The sequence below is a fragment of the Azolla caroliniana genome, unplaced genomic scaffold, assembly GCF_043228905.1.
Source record: "Azolla caroliniana isolate FFs.n. ecotype wild unplaced genomic scaffold, voAzoCaro1.0.p SCAF_1, whole genome shotgun sequence".
NCBI classification, from domain to species: Eukaryota; Viridiplantae; Streptophyta; class Polypodiopsida; order Salviniales; family Salviniaceae; genus Azolla; species Azolla caroliniana.
Window position 1 is genome coordinate 28,807,274 of NW_028230436.1, and position 17,839 is coordinate 28,825,112.

Sequence of the window (17,839 nt, forward strand, 5' to 3'; positions counted from 1 at the left end):
AGTTGTGAAGCAGCACATCAATGAAAGACACAATATATTAACCGTCGTGAAGAGGCCTAAATTTCCGATAAGGTAGGCTAAGAGAATGAACAACAAACGAGAGAGGTTATTCTCTTCTCATCTTTAGTTGATTGGTTCCCAATTTCATGAAAGAAGAATACCCCTTTACTTTTTTTCTTCTTCTTCTTTCGTAACAAGAAGGGCCCGCGACGTCGCTACCTGAGCCTATTTCCATTTCTATATTTCAATAGCAGAGAATTAAACCTATTATCAGCATTTACTTCTCTCTTTTCGAAGCGTAATTATTATTATTGTTTAAATAAATAAATAAAGCACAAAATGAGATTTTATATAACGGGAGCAGCACGCGTGCCCTGGCTGACGTCAGCAAAACCCAAGCGGGCGCCTCCCATTGGCCCAACGCTGGCCCTATGACGTCACAACCAACACCTTCTATCACCTCATGACGTCATTGTCGCAACCCCCCCCTTCTCTCCTTTTTCTTCATCATCTTCCATCTTCATTCTTGCTATTCGTTCTTTCCCTCTGATTCTTCTTCTGAGGAGAGCTGGATCTTGCAGAGAGAGCGATGGAGATGAAATATCGCAGGTCTGTCTGTCTGTCTTTACTTTCTTTACATTTCTATACGCATGCCAAAGACTCTTCAGCGTTCTGCGTAATTATCTCCTGGAGGTAGTTCTTTCCCTCATCGTTGTATTGATCACGATCCGTCAGCTTCTGGTACAACATCCCTGCATGCTGTAAAAGCTTCTCACCTTCTGTCTCATTTTCCCTGTAACAGCGATATAATTAGAGCACAATAAGTAGCCACAGTCTTATCATCAGAAAGGTCACGATTTCATCTCTGCTTATTATCGATGTTTTGTTCCAAAAGACAAGCCCAACATGTGCATAATAAGCTGCAACAGAACTTGAATCAGGTAGGTCTTATGTACTGATCGGAAAATTCTGAGCTGTAAGTCCGATCTCTCCGTCCTGCTGTCTGTCTCTGGTTTCAAGTTTCGTCTTCATTCCGTGGCAGCTCACATCATGACGTTTTACAAGTTCAAAGGACTCGATACAGGACGTATTACTTGTCACTTGGAATCTCATTCTGATTCCGAAATCCAAGCTCTCAATGGCAATACCACTAACTGCCGTCAAACAGGATTCAAGATCAAAGAGACCACCACGGCCGCCATCACTGATCATCGTGAACATGATAACCTTCGCTTGGACTCTCTTTCTGATAATTCAGGTTTTAAAATCTTTCGTTACTAGTTAGAACTGAAAGTATCTGTGATAGATCGGTCATGGATTAATATCCACGTAGTTCCTTATTGATTTTGAGATGTGGCCAGGACTGTTTGGTGTCGATGGATGTATAGCCACCGATACTATGACGACAAAAAGAATACGTTCACTCGGGAGGACTAGCTGTATTCCTCCTGCAATGTCCAGCACTAGCTGTCTTGATTCTTCTAGATCTGATCAGACATATCATAATCTGAAACTTTGCACGGCATCAGGTGCACGTTTAACCATCAGATACAAAAAACATCGGCCAGAGCCTACTCATGACCACAATCTCAAAACGCCTGCAGATTATTTCTGCATGAGCGCAGCTGACAACTCCACATTTAGCACAGCAGCAGCTATAATAAGTTGTCACAACACAGCTAACAGTCAGTTATCGAGTGAGTTTAACGAAAGCTCAATATACAATACCTGCACTGATCCTGTTGAAACCTCTGGTCATATCAATCCTGTTGCTGCGGTCTCTGAGGCCAAATCATCCTCACAGGATTTCGGAAATCTGTCAAAAAGCCAATGCGTTGCTATACTACCAGAGGCGTCTGCTTGCACTGACGATCCGCTGGCCAGCATGATGATGGATGGCGAAGCTGCGCCACACCTCATTAACATTGATCATGAGCAGGAATATTGTCAACATTTAATTAGTTGGCCATTGACTATTGCAGATGATGTGAGCAGTTGTAGTTCAGCCTGCGGCTCAAATAGAGATCTAATTCCACAGTTTAATGGTTTAGAAGCTTGCACAGACCTTCCACAACATCATGTACCCGCTGAATATAGTGGCAGCTGGAAGAACCTCTGTGACAATCTAGGAGAGTCTATAGAAGATAAAAACATAATTGATCCCCGTTCTTCTCCGTATATTTATGTTGATCCTGCTGGGAACTATGACATTAATTATATGGAGCAGATAAACTGTTTCCATGACCTGGTTGATCATGACATATTCAGCCACGACGCAGATGGGGATGTTCCAGGAGTTTCATTTCTACGCTCTGATGGGATGTTTATTGAGAAGCAGGCGGACATCTGGTCAATTTACAGGCCTGAATTGGATGCACAGATTGAGATGTTAAACCGGAACCTCCCAGATACTCTAGCACGTCTTCAAGAACTACCAGGCACCGCTTCTGCTGATGCCACTGTTGATGTATCTGCTGATGAAGCCACAGTTTCTAACTACTTTCATGAAGACCAATATCTGTGCTTGGAGGTTGATCAGACATACCCGGAGCAGAATATGCGAGATGTGCCCGACATGAGTTCCTTCGCTCAGAGTTCATGGACTGCTTTCTTTGAATTAGATCATCCAGCAGCACCTCCTTGCTGCCAATTAGAACAAACACATGACAATGGAGATCAACCACCATTGAAGAAGTTGCAGGAAGTTTTACAATATAGCACTAGGCAAGACTCCTTCAGTGATAATTTATCACTAGTCACGTGCTCCGCCAATATCCAGTCAGATAGTACTGCATCTGGCCGTGCTATAGCCATAACGAATAAATGCAAGAAGTTGAGAAAGAAAAGGAAACGAAGAATTAGTCCATTGCCTAGTAACATAGTACAATGCCTGTTGTCAAGTGGAGATCATCAATGTATTCATGTGAGCCAAGCGGTCACGACTGATCGTGATCCCCCAACCCCTGTTGATAATCATCAATATGGCGGCCAGCCACCTCTGGATGCAGCGCGGGTGCTCCTGCGCTCTAGTCCAAGAAAGATAAGGTGCGCCAGCAAGGGCTTGATGAGGACTAATACGAATACAAATCATTATAAGGAGCAGAATGGTGTGGGCATCAGCCATAGTATATTAAGCACGACATCGAATGATCCCGCTGACTCCAGCTGCTTCTGCTGCCTACAGACGGTTCAGCAGCTGCCAGTAGCTCATGTGGACGAGGCCCACACTCTATTAGACGGTATACCAATGTCTAGTAATTCCGACAGTGGACGCTCTATTCACGCAGATACTTCCTGTAGTAGGGCCAAGAGATCTTCTACCCAGCAACATGGCACTTACCGCAAAAATGTTCACGAGATGATTGCCGGCGATAATATTTACAGTCATGGAGATGCTTTAACGTCGGCAGGACAGCCAGCTGATAACCTGAAACATCGAAGAAGAAGCAGGAGCTCAGGATTGAAAAGAAAGAAGGCGATCAGCTGTACTAGTACAGTAGCTGATAATCGATGTGAGTCATATAACAACATTAAAATGGCACCACCCCGAGCTTCTTCATCTTCGTTGCTTCCAGAGGCCGCAGTGACTGCCATGCGCAATTGGTTTGAAGAGCACATGGATTTCCCATTTGCAGATAAGGACCAAAAGCGCGACCTGGTTTCGGTTACTGGATTGACACTTTCGCAGGTCTGCCCTACCTGTGGTATTCTCATAGAGGATCTATTAATCCGATATATGGTGTTTAGTTGTAAGTTCGGATCCACCATGAATTTCTAGTTAAGTTACTGCTTATTAATTTCCTTGTGACCTCCCGTTATAGGTGGAGAATTGGCTGTCGAACTACAGACACAGACTAAAGATCAAGAAAACGGATTTCCTGCAAGGAAGAGTGGTCGGTAGTTTTAATATGTATGCGAAACTGACAAATTGACAAGGATTTAAAGTAGTGCGACACAGAGTTAAATCTGCAGTAATATAGTCCCTGCCGTTTCATTCATCATGATCTCCACCACAATAAAGTCGATGGCTCAGTCCATACTTTTCACCGATGATCATTCTTTCATTCTCTTTGAACAGAAGTATTGAAGACAAAATGCAGCGTATTTTCTAGTTTACTAAAACCTGGTTGTACTTAACCTCCATTTTGTCCCCCCCCAAAAAAAAAAAAAAAAAACAAAACACACACACAATTCTTCTTCTTTTTTCATGATGATATATACATATAATGACAGCTGTTCTTCTTCTTCATTGGTCATATAATCATCTGAGAAATGTGAAGTGTGTGTGTTCTTCTTCTTTGTATTCTTGGTCATGTGAAGCTGCCACCCATTAATGTTCTCCGAGAGACAAAATATGGCATCTTTTAAATTGTGAGGGTATACACTCCATTTTCTGTTTGAAAAATAACGAAGAGAACGTTGACGCCCACATTATAAATAGATGGATATGCATATAAAGTTTGAACAATATACCCTTTGAGTTGGCCACCGAATCACTTCCAATATCACATATAATGCTGCTTCTTCAGATGTAACCCGACACATGCGTTGCCTCGTTCGAACTTCCAAATGTACTTGTATGCTGAGGGAAGATAGACGATTGGAAATTTGACCAGTATTCCAGCTGTAGGTTACACCGTGGTGGGTAAAAGAATGAAATTACAGGGAATCTCATCGATTAAAGCTAGATCAACCTGAGCTCTAGATTAAGAACGCGTTGAGTCCAGACTCCAGACTATAGAAATTATGCACTCTCTGAGTTTAGAAAGAAAAATCTTCAGACCTATCGGATATGCAGAAAACTAACTTATCTTATTGGGGCCGAAATGAAGATTCCACTAAAGTGTTATGGAAAAGTTGATAAAAAAGCACGTGCGAATTACTAATGAGTGTGAAACTTCATGGATTTAATAAAACGAAAAACGAATGGTAGATGATTCAGGAAGTTACTGTGGTTGTGAATGATGTGTTGGGTAAGCAAAAGGCTCCCAATGCTCATGATCAACAGAAGGGTATTAAGGGCACAAAGAACATTTCAAATTTCTTTACTAGAAGCTCAAGGACGAACGATTTGCCTTTGAATAACGAATCACTAACTACTAAGAGGAATCATTACATGTTAGAAAAAGAAGTAGAGTAAAGGAAAATTGCTAACTTACGAAGCTATGAAACGTGAGACCTCTTTCCCCCCTTTACAAAAAACAAACAAGGCAATTGAAATACACTTCCTATCCCCCATATGTTTCATCTACACTTTTGGTTCATTTAATCAATGATACATTGAACCGATGTGCTTTGGGAATGACATTCAAAACGTCTAAAAATATCAACAATATATTCATCCGAATGTCCCATCGAATATGGTGGGGGGTTGGCCGCTTGTTGCAATTTTGCTAGGTGCAAGGCTCAATCAAGTGGGGAAATATATGTTGGCTATCATGGCAGGCCGCAATTGGCAGATACGAGCATCAGGAGGGGATGACTTTGGTGATAAAAGCACAAGAGGTCATTTTCTCCTCTAGCGGCAATGTCCACTCCACTCCTCTTAATGACAAATCACAAGAGGTGTTGGAATTGGTCAACCCAATAACCCTTTGGATTCTATGGAGACAACGATGTAGGCGAGTCTTCTCCAACCAAACCGCGCATCCAACAAGGTTACTGCAAGAGATATGGAGTGAAATTGTAGCCACTCTGAAGAGACAACGAATAGCCTTCATCCAACAATGGTCGTCCTCTCCCTTTCTTGAGTCAGTGGGCATCCACATAAGATGGAACTATTGCGTCCCTTCAGGGATTTGTGCATAATCGTCTCATTTGTAAAAATTATAACGAATGGAAGGAGTTTTTTTTTTGGAAAAAAGAAAAGAAAAACATTGTCGAGGATTAGAGAAGACGTATTCATTTTGTCTTGCAAACATGATATATGAAGTTGTTGATAAGGAAATTGACTTTGCTACTCTTTGGAATCTAGTCATCATGGGTGTGGATTAGTCTTATGAGACTCGAGTCGTTGGCTTTGTGGCAAGTTTAAGGATTGACCATTGTGGAACACTTTCCTACGTTAGATTTCACTATTTCGTACAACTACTTATATTAGGAATTTGAAAGTTCGTGTTAATGTCATGTGGCATGCATAGATGCATGTATTTTTCTTGATATTTGTGTTAACATAATCACATTCTTTTCTATGGAAAATATATATTATGTCTTTGGTAGATAGGAACCGAATTGTCTCACGGCATTTTGAAAGGTAGAACATTTGTCAACATATATATGAATTAAATAATATCAATAGTTCGACCTCGACTTTACATCTTAATACATCATGTATATTGCAATAATAAGTGATTATTTATTTTGTGTGAAGAGGTTAGCCATCTTCGTAAGTAGCATTTGATAAACTCAAAAACTTACAAATGTTTCGTACAAACTCGTTTTCAGGCTTGATATCCTTGTTAAAATTTTAATTCTGTTGTTTGAGGAAAATATTTGATTTGTATACGACACGTAAAGTTTTTACAATATAATTGAGAATGATACCAATAGCCCCTTTGTCCGACATGGTATGAGTTGACGTTTGGCAAATTGCCCCAAAACAACTATGCGTAGCACCATTTTTGACAAATTTATGGAACATTCATTCTAGACGTAATCATAGACCTCACGCAAGCTTTTCAATTCCGTTTTCATTTCTCGGCTTCAATGTCTCCAAATCTTGTTATGAAAAAAATGTGGCTTTTCAATTCCATTTTCCTTTCTCGGCTTCGATGTCTCTGAATCTTGTTATGAAAAAAAACTAGGTGGTCTAGTTGGCCATACTTCTCTCGACTTCTTTGCACCAAGCTTTTTCTCTTTCTAAACTCACATCTACATGGCATCACACACACACATACTCTCCTTCAAAAAGGTGTTCGTGAAACCCCCAACACTTGCTTGCATATCTTCTCCTCATGTATAAACATACTCTCTCTCTCTACACAAAATATTTATATTCAATGTTATTCTCAAAGTGTTTTCATACTGACGCATTAATAGTGGTGGATGAGGTGTGCATACAAGAACCAAGCTTCAAAAGTTGGGGAAAGAATATCTATCGAGTGGGATGTCATCAAAATTTTTAATATCCAAAAGCTAGAGGCAGATAAAAATCTCTCTACGACGAGAGTGGGCTCCATAAAGAATCTCGTTCTCCTTTTTCTTCACTTCCTTTAAAATCACAAATATGTGGCATCCTCTCATCCTATGTGTATCTGTGCATATTTGTTACTAGTCATTATTTGTTTAGATCATCTTATATTATTTATACCTAGATATTATTGTGAGGTTACAATGGCCTATATATTGCATCATGTTGTGTGGATGACGAGATTATGATATTTTTGGACTTGCTCATCGATTCGTGGTTTGCATTAAAAAAATATAATCAAAAAGTGAAGATCAATGTGATCACCACATTCGGCGCTCATAGGTTTCGACTTTTTCATTCTCGTAAATCCACGAAACCAAGGCACTCAATGTTTCTCAATAGGACCCCAGACGATAACATGGGTTGACTGAGAGCCTCACATGTAACAAATACCGCAAAGCATGGGTTATGATCATGTGGGGAGTGAACATCCAACGGTCCACGTATGCACCATCGAGCGAGCGCTTCCAAGCGAGGAGGGGTGGTTTAAGGCAGTGGGTATGACGTGTAGTAGGCTCTCTCAAACGATCGAGTCAAGGGGGCGATCAAAGTATATCTCTATATACATACATATATTATGAGCGAAACGAAAAAACGAAAGGAAAGGGGAGGAGGAGTGCACAACACACACACAAAGAGAAATCAACAAGCAATATAAATAAACACATATGTAGTATAATAATAATGTTGGTTCAAAATAAATATCTGGACGAAGGGATGGGTGGTGGTGGATGGATTTCCAAAGGTTTTTAAAATTGAGATATGTACAAAAAAAGAAAAAGGAGACCCCAACACACCTCCGCTAAAAAAAACAAAAAAATCTAAGCCACATCCCCAACCTAACAACTTTCTCTCTCTCTCTCTCTCTCTAGTGCCCACACACACACACATACACGTGGACGGGTGGGGACCACCAACACAACAGACACAGGCACACAGATACAGAGAAGAGAGTGATGAGGAGGAGGATCGCTCATAGCCTTGCTTTTGATTCTCCCTCCTCTCCCAGCCTCCCATATCATGCCTACGTGGCATCCATCCATCCTACGTGGCATCCATCCCCCCATCCCCCCCCCCCTCTCTCTCTCTCTTTCTTTTCTTTCTATCTTTCTGAGGAACCCTAACCCTAACTCGTGCTTATCCATCTCTCTCTCTCTCTCTCCCCCGTTTCTTTCTTTCTGTAGAAACCTAACCCTAACCCTAACCCTAACTCGTGCTTATCCATCTCTCTCTCTCTCTCTCCCCCGTTTCTTTCTTTCTGTAGAAACCTAACCCTAACCCTAGCCCTAACCCTAACCCTAACTCGTGCTTCTCCATCGCCATACCCATCTCCATCGCTGTCTTCACTCCCTCCACCCCCATCCCCCATCCCTCTCTGCAACATTAAGCGTAACTCGTGATTCTCCATCCCCCTCTCTCTCAGCCTTTCTCTTCCTTCCTTCCTTTTCTCTGTCGTGTTAACCCCAATCCTCACGCCTTCCTTCATTCCATCCTTCTCTCTCAGCTCTTCTTCTTCTTCCTCCTCCTCCTTTTTCTCTGTGTCAAACCACCCTCACTCCTCTGTCAAATCTTGACTCTTGCCCCACACAAACGACCTTCCGTCCTCCTTCTAGTTTTCCTCTCTCTCCATCTCTCTCCTGTATATCTTGCACATGCCATGGCCACCTTGCTTTCTGATCTCCTACTACTATAATTAAAGATACAATCTATGGAGACTATGAACGCGCGTAGTGCTCAATCTAGTCGCAGTACGAGTAATTCGAGCAGTGATCAAGCTTCCAATTCTTCTGCGGGCTGGGAGAGATTCCTTCCTCCTCGACCTCTCAGAGTCCTTCTTGTTGAAGAGGACATCGCCACTCGCCAGATTGTCTGTGCTTTGCTTTCTAAATGTGGCTATGAAGGTAAACCGATTTTTCCTTTCCCTTCCTTTCCCTTCTCTTTGTATTTCTCTCTCTTTCTTTCTGCAGAACTCTAATTGGGGCTACGAACCTAACATTCTTGCTTTTGTTCCTTCTCTACCCTTATAGTTTCTGGATCTTTCTTTGTTTTTGCCGTTCTGCAAGCCGTTGCAAAACTCGTTTCTTTGTTCTCTTTCCTTTCACAGTATCTATGCATTAGAAAAGAGCATATTTTCAAGACTTTTTCCGATCTATCACCATATCCATCGTGTACATGGATCTCCTTATTTCTTTCCACATAAATTTTTATCGGTCAGGAAGAGAGCTTTTTCCCAGTGCTTCTCTATTTTTTCTTTTTATTCCGCCAATTTTTCCACATGTGAAAGGTCTAAATGTTTTTGTTACTGTAATAATGCAGTGCGACCATCTACTGACAGTGTGACGGCATGGAATCTTCTGGAGAATTCTCCCACCAAGTTTGATCTAATATTAGCTGATGCATTTCTGCCAGATACATCGGGAAATGATCTTCTCTCCAAAATCATGTCACATGAGTCTCACAAGAACATACCAGTCATAAGTAAGTGTTGAAGACAGTTGAGCAAATGTGGTTATTTTCGCGTTGAATTTCTTATTAACGCGAAATGCTATCCCTCAATATCTTATGTCCAAGACGTTTCCTATTTACAAGCCATTTCCGGCTCAAATGTGCTGTTTTTCAGTGATGTCTTCTCAAGACTCCTTAGACGTGGTCTTCAAATGCCTCCTAAGAGGAGCTAAGGATTTCCTTGTGAAGCCTCTCAGGAAAAATGAGCTCCGAAACCTTTGGCAACATGTTTGGAGGAAAAATCGCGAGGTGAGCTCTCATTTTTCTGTCATAAATAAGCATGTTAGTAAAATATCTGATTATTTTTTGTAATTAAGTTTTCATACATGCGTAAATGTTACATTTTCAGTCATGAATAGGTTGATGTGTAGGTAAATATCTCATTTTTTGGTCACAAATAAGTGTTGCATAATATTGGAAGAATTGTCACATTTTGGGGGAGAATAAGCTTGAAATTTGTGTATCAGTAAATATCTCCCTTTCCATCTTGAATAAGTTCATAATATTGACACATATTTCCAATAAATAAGTATCGACATATAGTTCCAACCATATACAAGTTTGTGCATAGGTAAATGAAGACAGTTTACCTCTCAGGCTATATTTTCTTTCAGAACTCCATCTGCCCTTTCTGATCTTCGTCGTTTAACTTTCAGTCTAGCAGAATTGAAAATGGAGAATCTGCTCGAGGTCATAAGAGAAAAGCAACAAGGATATCCATGTCGAGTTCAGGGGGTAATTCTAGTGATGGATTCTCCATTAGTGGTGGAACTGCCACTCAGGTACTCGCCTGATTGTCATGCTTTCGTCTTCCATATCTGTGGTTTCTATTTTTGTTTTCTTGAAACAATGTTGGGTTGCAATATGTTTAATAGAACTCAAATATACAATTTCATCTGGACTTGTGTGCTTGCTAGAGAAAGAAGCTTAATTTGGTTACATTTTCAACATGCTAAACCAGTTTTCGTTCATTACCAGTCATTAATAATCTGACAACCATTGAATAATTCCATAAAATTTAGAATGGCCTAAGTTTATTTGCACATGTAATTGTACATGCTGTACATACTCAAATCGACATTTCCAACATAGCTATTTGAATTGAGGCAGGTTGTAAATTCAGAGGCAGTTCAGTCACAAAAAGAGGAAAAGACTTCACACAGAGAAGTGATAATTGATCAAGATACTTTGAAATGCGAATTTGGTAAGTGAATACACGCTAGCTTTAATGTCATGTAAATTTGTTATATAATGATGACATTTTCACTTACATAATTCAGTCTCATATTATAATCAAGGTTCACGCACATTGGAGGAAAAAGAGGATTACTCGAGCAATTCGGATGATAAGGAGGATTCGGAAAGGTCAGCTAAAGCAATTGACTTAATTGGAACCATGACAGAACATCCCATTTTCGACAGAAGCCAGCCAAATTCTGAGAGTGAGAAGTCTGTACTAACAAGATCTCATCAATCTCTCCCCGTATTGGAGCTCACTTTAAGAACATGCTCAAAACAACAGACACAAACTGATCATAATGGACAAACAAGTGTACAACAATCATATTGCTCAGCTTTTTCAAAGTATGTTAGTCTATCCAAGTTTCCTCTCAAAGATATCTGAGATCAGGACAAAATTTCAGTATACTAGAAACTACGTAGTGTCCCGTGTCTAGTTAATTGGCTACCATGAAGAAGTTAGCATAGATGGGATGTACATGTACTCTCTAAATTTTCTATTGGCATTTGGTGAAAAATGATATATCCTGCTATGAAACTCTAGTATTAATTTTCCTTTTCCTTTTTCTACGTTTTTAATAGATATATTAGCAATGTAACCTCGCCACAACATCAATCCATTTTCAGAAGTGTAGTCAGTCTTCCGAGTGATCATAGCTCACACAGAGGTGGTATTGATGGAAGTTGTGGTGCATCAACATTACATTTTCCCCAAGCCATCCACTTCAGCCATGCTGGAAAACAAGGGGCTTCTGCTTTATCTTTAATCGCATCCTCAAGCGACGAGAATATGAGGCAGCCCCCCATCCACGAGAACTCCCTATCAAGTTTCAGAACCCCCTCGATGAATTCAACGACGATGAATGGGTCTAATCATCCCTCCAATAATAAGACTCCTTTGAATGGATCTGAGAATGGAGATTGTGGTCCTGGTGATGCTCAATCCATGGATCAACCTAGTGCTCACCCATGTCCTTCAGTAAACACTGATAATGTAGAATTGAATCAGCGAAACATTCATTTGCATCAATCAGCTACAGTCGTCGATGGTGCTTCTAATATAGAAAACAATGCATCAGTGCATGAGATGCCAAGTCATATGATGGCTAGTAGTGGAGGAAGCAATTTATGTGAGGATTATCGGACAGGAAAATCAGTTAATTATGGTGGGAGTGGTAATTGGGGGGGTAACTTTGGTGGAGGTAGTGAGGAGAATAGTATGGCTGATTGCTCCAGACCCACTACTAATACTATTGCTGAAGATTTAGAGCAGCTGAAAGCCAATGATTACCGGACAGCTTTTCGGCAAGCAGCTCTCAACAAGTTCCGGCAGAAACGAAAAGTCCGATGCTTTGAGAAGAAGGTCAGTCCAATTTATACATATTTAATTTGTGAAAGCTTTTGGACCTGATACCTTTGTATGTTTGTCACCAATATTTTGTAGCATTAAGAAATTGAAATACCAAATGTCCCTAGCTTCTAGTCTTGCATATATCATACCATAAAGTGTAGGAAAATGGAGTTGTTCAAAAGCTCTGAATTTCACCTTAGAAAACGAAAATCTTGATTGGTTAAATTTCTTAAATTTCTTAGTATTCATGGTTTGCATCTAGATATCTGGTAGCTTTTGAGAGAATCCATTGATAAAAAAATGAGAAATTTTATTTGTTAAAATTTCTTAAAATCCTTAATATTTGTGGTTTTGTTCATAACTTTAAAGAGAAGAAATCTGACAAACTGATCGAAAGTATGAAAACTTGTAAAGATATATTGTAATAAGACTTAAAGAAAAACTTGTGAAAGACTATATGTAATAGACAGTGGAAAAATTATGATAAACCAACCATATTGTAGTGCTCTGATTGGGTTAGCCACATTGCTGTGTTTTTCACGTAATTAAAAGTTCATGTCCTACGGTGTGAAAGCTCAAAAATAAATTAGGCTTGGGCAATTTTCAGGTTCGATACCAAACCAGAAAAAAGCTTGCTGAACAACGCCCCCGAGTTAAAGGTCAGTTTGTACGCCAAACTGCGTACAATGCAGTGACTCTATTACAACCTGATGCTTGAAGATGCACGACTTCAACAAGATACATATCGTCTATGGTGATACATCGCTTTTGGTCATGAAGGCTTTGTAAATTTGTATTTGTTGTATACATGAGGTTCATGTGTTCCAATGGGGATGCAGTTGGATAGGCTATATCTAAGGTTTTTTCAAGAGATAGAAAACTAAGGTTGGGCTTATAGTGATTTGGACCTGTTTTTTTAGTTCTAACAATGCTGTTACAGGGGCTAGTAATAACCCCATATAAAGGTTCCAATCTCCATCTCTGATGATGTAGGTTGGTGGTTAGAAAATAACACTGGAAATAGAACATTGTGATATAATTTTGGGCTTCAGTTAGAATTTGGGCTAATTCGTGATATTGATGTGAAACATTTAATGGCAAAACAGTGCATTGAACATAATACGTTAGCCAAATCATATATGCAATTCTTATTCTTATGTTTTGTAAGTGAAGTTCATGTGTTGAGGTCCGTCATTTGAATGCTTGTGGATTGTGCTTTGATATTGACTTTTTTACCCTCATAATGTAACAACATTAATCGTAGGTCAGCAAAGTATGTATGATGGTGCATCACTGTGAGAGGATGTTTTGGACAAAAGCTTTCAAATATTGTTTGAATCTCTCAGATTTGAGAATGCAACATGTGATCGTTGGAAATTTTCCCGTCTTACTGAGCAAGAGGCCAGCTTGACAGTGAGGATAAAGTCCCCTTAGAGTGTCATGAAACACTATGGTACAACTAAGGTTTGTGATGGTCCCAGCAAATTGAACATGATCTTTCTTTTTTCATGTTCAATAGCAATGGACTATGTCTTTAAGCAAGGACTCTAAATTGAGTTAGATACTCTGTAAGTTCTGTGGATCATGCAATCCATTAGCTAAATTAGAGAATGTTCACAGTCTCCATTTTGTTCTCTTAAACGAGGAGCAAAATTGACATCTTGTGGATCAATGAAATACATTCTCCATATCTTTGAAAAGGTTTTAGAAGCAAATAATTGTTACAGTTCACCAAATTGTGCTTATCTTAATGGGGCCAGCCAAGTGTAGGAGTGGGAGTGGATTCCCAGCCAGGGTCCAGAGGCTTATACATGACAAAGATTCAACCCACAAATTTTAAATTTTAACTTATTGCCCTACAATCATGACCTATTGTTCAATTCTGTTGAAAAGTTTGGAATATATTCACATCCTGCAAATAAATACAATGTCTCCTCTTCAAATTCCTTGGAAGGATACCAACAGACCTCAGGTACATTTTCCTCTTGTAAAGAGCTTCCACAATAATTTGAAGTGAGCATATGCAAAGTGGGAGGAGTTACTTGACGATCAAAGCAATACAAGCCAAGCTCCTCCTCATCATATAGCTTGCAAACATGTAACAAAGCCCTCCAGACAACAATATCTGGAGGCATAGGCATTGTTTGAAGCAAATAACAGGCCTCTTTCAAAGCTCCTGTTCTCCCAAGAAGATCAACAATGCACCCGTAATGCTCAAGGCTTGCATCAATGCCATGTTCGCCTTTCATTGATTTGAAGTAGCAAATAGCTTCTTCAACAAGACCCTCATGGCAACAAGCAATCATCATGTTTGTGAATACCAACTCATTTGGCTTTATCCCTTGAATTTGCATGTCTATAAAACACCTTCTTGCAGGATTGATACTTCCACATCTGGCATACCCGGCAATCAAAGCGCCCCATGATGAAATTTCTCTATAATGCTGTAAAACATCGAAGAGCACCTGCGCTTCTTCTAGATGCCCACATTTTGCGTACATGTCAACCAAAGCACTCGTAGAAATTCCAGTATCCGATTCGTCGCCTTGAAGTAGTAGACAATAATGAATCAATTTTCCTTGCCGTATTGCTCCAATATTGCCACATGTTCTCAAGATGGTAAGGAAAGATATATTGCTGGGCTTCAAACCCTTCGTTTGCATTTCCTCAAAGAGTTCAACGACGACCAAATCATTCCCACATTGAGCTTGTGCTATGAGCATTATACTCCATGAGACCATATCCCTATCATTCAAACTCTCAAAGATTTTTTGTGCATCTTCAATATGCCCACAATTTGCATACATGTCCATGAGAGCATTTCCGACCACTACTACGTCACATTCTGACCCACACCTTAGAATCTTGTCATGTGCTAGCCTACCTTTATTTATAACTTGGATATTTCTGCATGCTTTCAAGATGCATAAGAAAGTGATTTTGTTGGCTTTAATGTTTGCTTGTTTCATTTCGTCGAACAATTTTAAGGCATGATATGGAAGATTTTCTGCATATCCACCAATCATCGCTGTCCAAGCTGTCACATCTGCATTACTTAGTCTTTCAAATATTTTGTGGCCTTCGATTAAACTTCCATGTTTCACATATAAATCAATAAGGATGCTTCCAAGGACATCTTCAAACCTCTCTTTAACTATCTTATGATGTACCAGTCTTAAATTATGAATGGTTTCACAAGCTTTCAAAACGCACATGAATATAAATGCATCTGGATTTTCACCCTTCAATTCCATATGTTCGAATAGCTTGTAGATTGAACCCTCGTGTCTATGTCTCATATAACCATTAAATAGAGCACCCCATGCCATCTTATCACAATTTAGCAATTTATCAAACATGAACTGTGCTTCCGTAAAACATCCACACTGTGCATAGAGCCCCACAATGAGACTCCCAATGGCACCATCTGACTCTAGTTGATTTCTTATGATTTGATCATGTATTGTCCTCCCTTGTATTAATGCCCCGATGTTGCTACATCCTTGTAACAGATATACATAAGCAGCCTTGTTTGGATGAAATTTTTTATGTTGCATCTTTTCGTAGAGAAGAAGAGCAAAATCCTCAGCTCCGTGCTGAATATATCCCTTGATCAATACAACCCATGATATGTCATTTAGTTCAGGAAGCTGATCAAAAACCTTTTGTGCACATTCGAGGTTAGCACATTGAGAATACATATCAATCAATGAAGTGCCCACCACAAGATCTTCATGAAACCCTTTCTTTACAACTTGATCATGTATGATGAAACCCAACATTGTAGACTCGACTTTCACACTAGCTTTCAAGATGGAAGAATATATGGATTTGTCAGCTTTCAGTCCTTCTCCTTGCATCAACTCATACATTTTGAGTGCACGGAAACCATCACCTTCAGTGGCATAGCCAGATATTATTGTACCCCACGCAACTAGATCTTTCTTTGGAAGAATATCAAACAATTGTTGAGCCTCTTCCATGCATCCATGCTTTGAATACATGTCAAGAATAACGCTACCGAGCTCCTCATCGATAACACACCCAGTTTCTATTATATGTGCATGCATAATCTTCCCTTCGTGTACAAACCCACCATTAATGCAAGCCTTCAATGTAGCCATGAATGTGGCTTTGTTTGGCTGGATGCCACTTTGAAGCATGCCATCATGGAGATGAAGCGCAAATGCAGCATCATGATCCTCATTACATCGAGAGAATGAAGCTATGATGATGGTCCATGAGACCACATTAGGACGACATATTTTTATAAACATACGATATGCTTCCGTTAAGCTAGCACATTTGGCATACATATCAACAAGTGTATTAGCAAGCTTGGAATCACACTCCAGGCTACTTGATATTATCTGATAATGAACCATCCGTCCTTGATCAAGCTCCTTTAAGGCTCCACATGATTTCACGGCAGCCAAGAGGGTGACAACATCTGGTTGTAGTCCACGTTCTTGCATCTCCCAGTAGAGCTGGAGAGCTCTCTGTTCTGACCCGAGGCGGACATGGGCGTAAATGATGGAGTTCCAGGTGAGGATTGTGGGTCGAGGATGGTGGGAGAAGGCATAGTCGCATTCGTTTAAGCTGCCACACGAGGCGAAGAGGCGGATAAGATGGTCAGAGAAGCTGGGGATGGATGAATCCATTCCAGCGAACGTTAAGAGAGAAAGCACATCCCTCGCACACATCAGATCCCTCTTCTGTGCACATTCCTGGAGGTGCAGGTAGAGAGATTCCCTTGAGAAGAAGCCATTGGGACAGCCACTGGGCCATCTCATCTCAAACTTGTAAGTAAATCCTCCATTCCTGCACAGGTCACAAAATCTACACTTCCGCACCTAAAAAAAACACATAAAAGGATTCATTTTAAAAAACTGTGGATTCCCCAATTTCCATGAGGCCTCTTCTTCTTCTATATCTTGGGTGAGCATTGCTGTAATAATCCAGGGTGAATGTCAAAGCAAGTCTCACTCAAAACTTGGCAGTCGGGACTTTATGATGCCGCAAAACTTGGCATTCCAGAGGTATTGCTTGAGATATGGGAAACATTGTTGACAGTAGTTCATGGCCAGTATGATAACATGGCTGGTTCTCCAGAAAATATCCATAAAAGAAGGATGAAGCTTCTTCACTTATGGAGGAAGGTGCCTCTCTTTGTAATGACAAAGCAAAGACCTCAATGGAATTATCATCTTCCATGGATCTTTTCTTGATATAAAACCAACATGTTAATGTATCGTTTAAGGCTCAACAACCCTATATAAGCTGTTTTTGTATGTACAAGTTTAGGTGTACATACATTACGTTGTAAACCTACGGGCAGATAACTTTCACTTGTACTTTCTCGATGTTTTAATACTATTGAAGAAAATCTTTTAGGGAAGAAAAAAAAGTCTCACTCAAAGGGGACGCTCGATTCTTCCAGTGCCCAAGCAAGCCACCAACGATGCATATTTCTTAGGTCTTGACATTTGCAAGTCAACTTGGAGAACCAATATACCCTCTCAAGTGAAATTCTCCCAACTCATGTTGCATAACCA

The 17,839-nt window shown here is 40.1% G+C and overlaps 3 protein-coding genes across 3 annotated transcripts; 2 read left to right on the forward strand and 1 right to left on the reverse strand.

Annotated features, from left to right (window-relative positions):
• Positions 1-1,050: 1,050 nt before the first annotated feature.
• LOC147869489 (uncharacterized) lies at positions 1,051-4,036 on the forward strand. The gene is made up of 3 exons (XM_087325167.1): positions 1,051-1,258; positions 1,362-3,688; positions 3,822-4,036. The coding sequence occupies exons 1-3, from the start codon at positions 1,051-1,053 to the stop codon at positions 3,930-3,932; spliced, it is 2,646 nt and encodes an 881-aa protein (XP_087181293.1). The 3' UTR covers positions 3,933-4,036.
• Positions 4,037-8,693: 4,657 nt separating this feature from the next.
• LOC147869490 (two-component response regulator-like APRR5) lies at positions 8,694-13,456 on the forward strand. The gene is made up of 8 exons (XM_087330043.1): positions 8,694-9,090; positions 9,506-9,667; positions 9,810-9,943; positions 10,351-10,476; positions 10,805-10,898; positions 10,993-11,278; positions 11,516-12,296; positions 12,892-13,456. Exons 1-8 carry the CDS (start codon positions 8,898-8,900, stop codon positions 13,000-13,002), a joined length of 1,887 nt encoding a protein of 628 aa, XP_087186169.1. The 5' UTR covers positions 8,694-8,897; the 3' UTR covers positions 13,003-13,456.
• Positions 13,457-14,047: 591 nt separating this feature from the next.
• Positions 14,048-17,127, reverse strand: LOC147869491 (pentatricopeptide repeat-containing protein At3g09040, mitochondrial-like). The gene has a single exon (XM_087330055.1). The coding sequence runs from the start codon at positions 17,075-17,077 to the stop codon at positions 14,147-14,149; it is 2,931 nt and encodes a 976-aa protein (XP_087186181.1). The 5' UTR covers positions 17,078-17,127; the 3' UTR covers positions 14,048-14,146.
• Between the last annotated feature and the right edge of the window lie 712 nt (positions 17,128-17,839).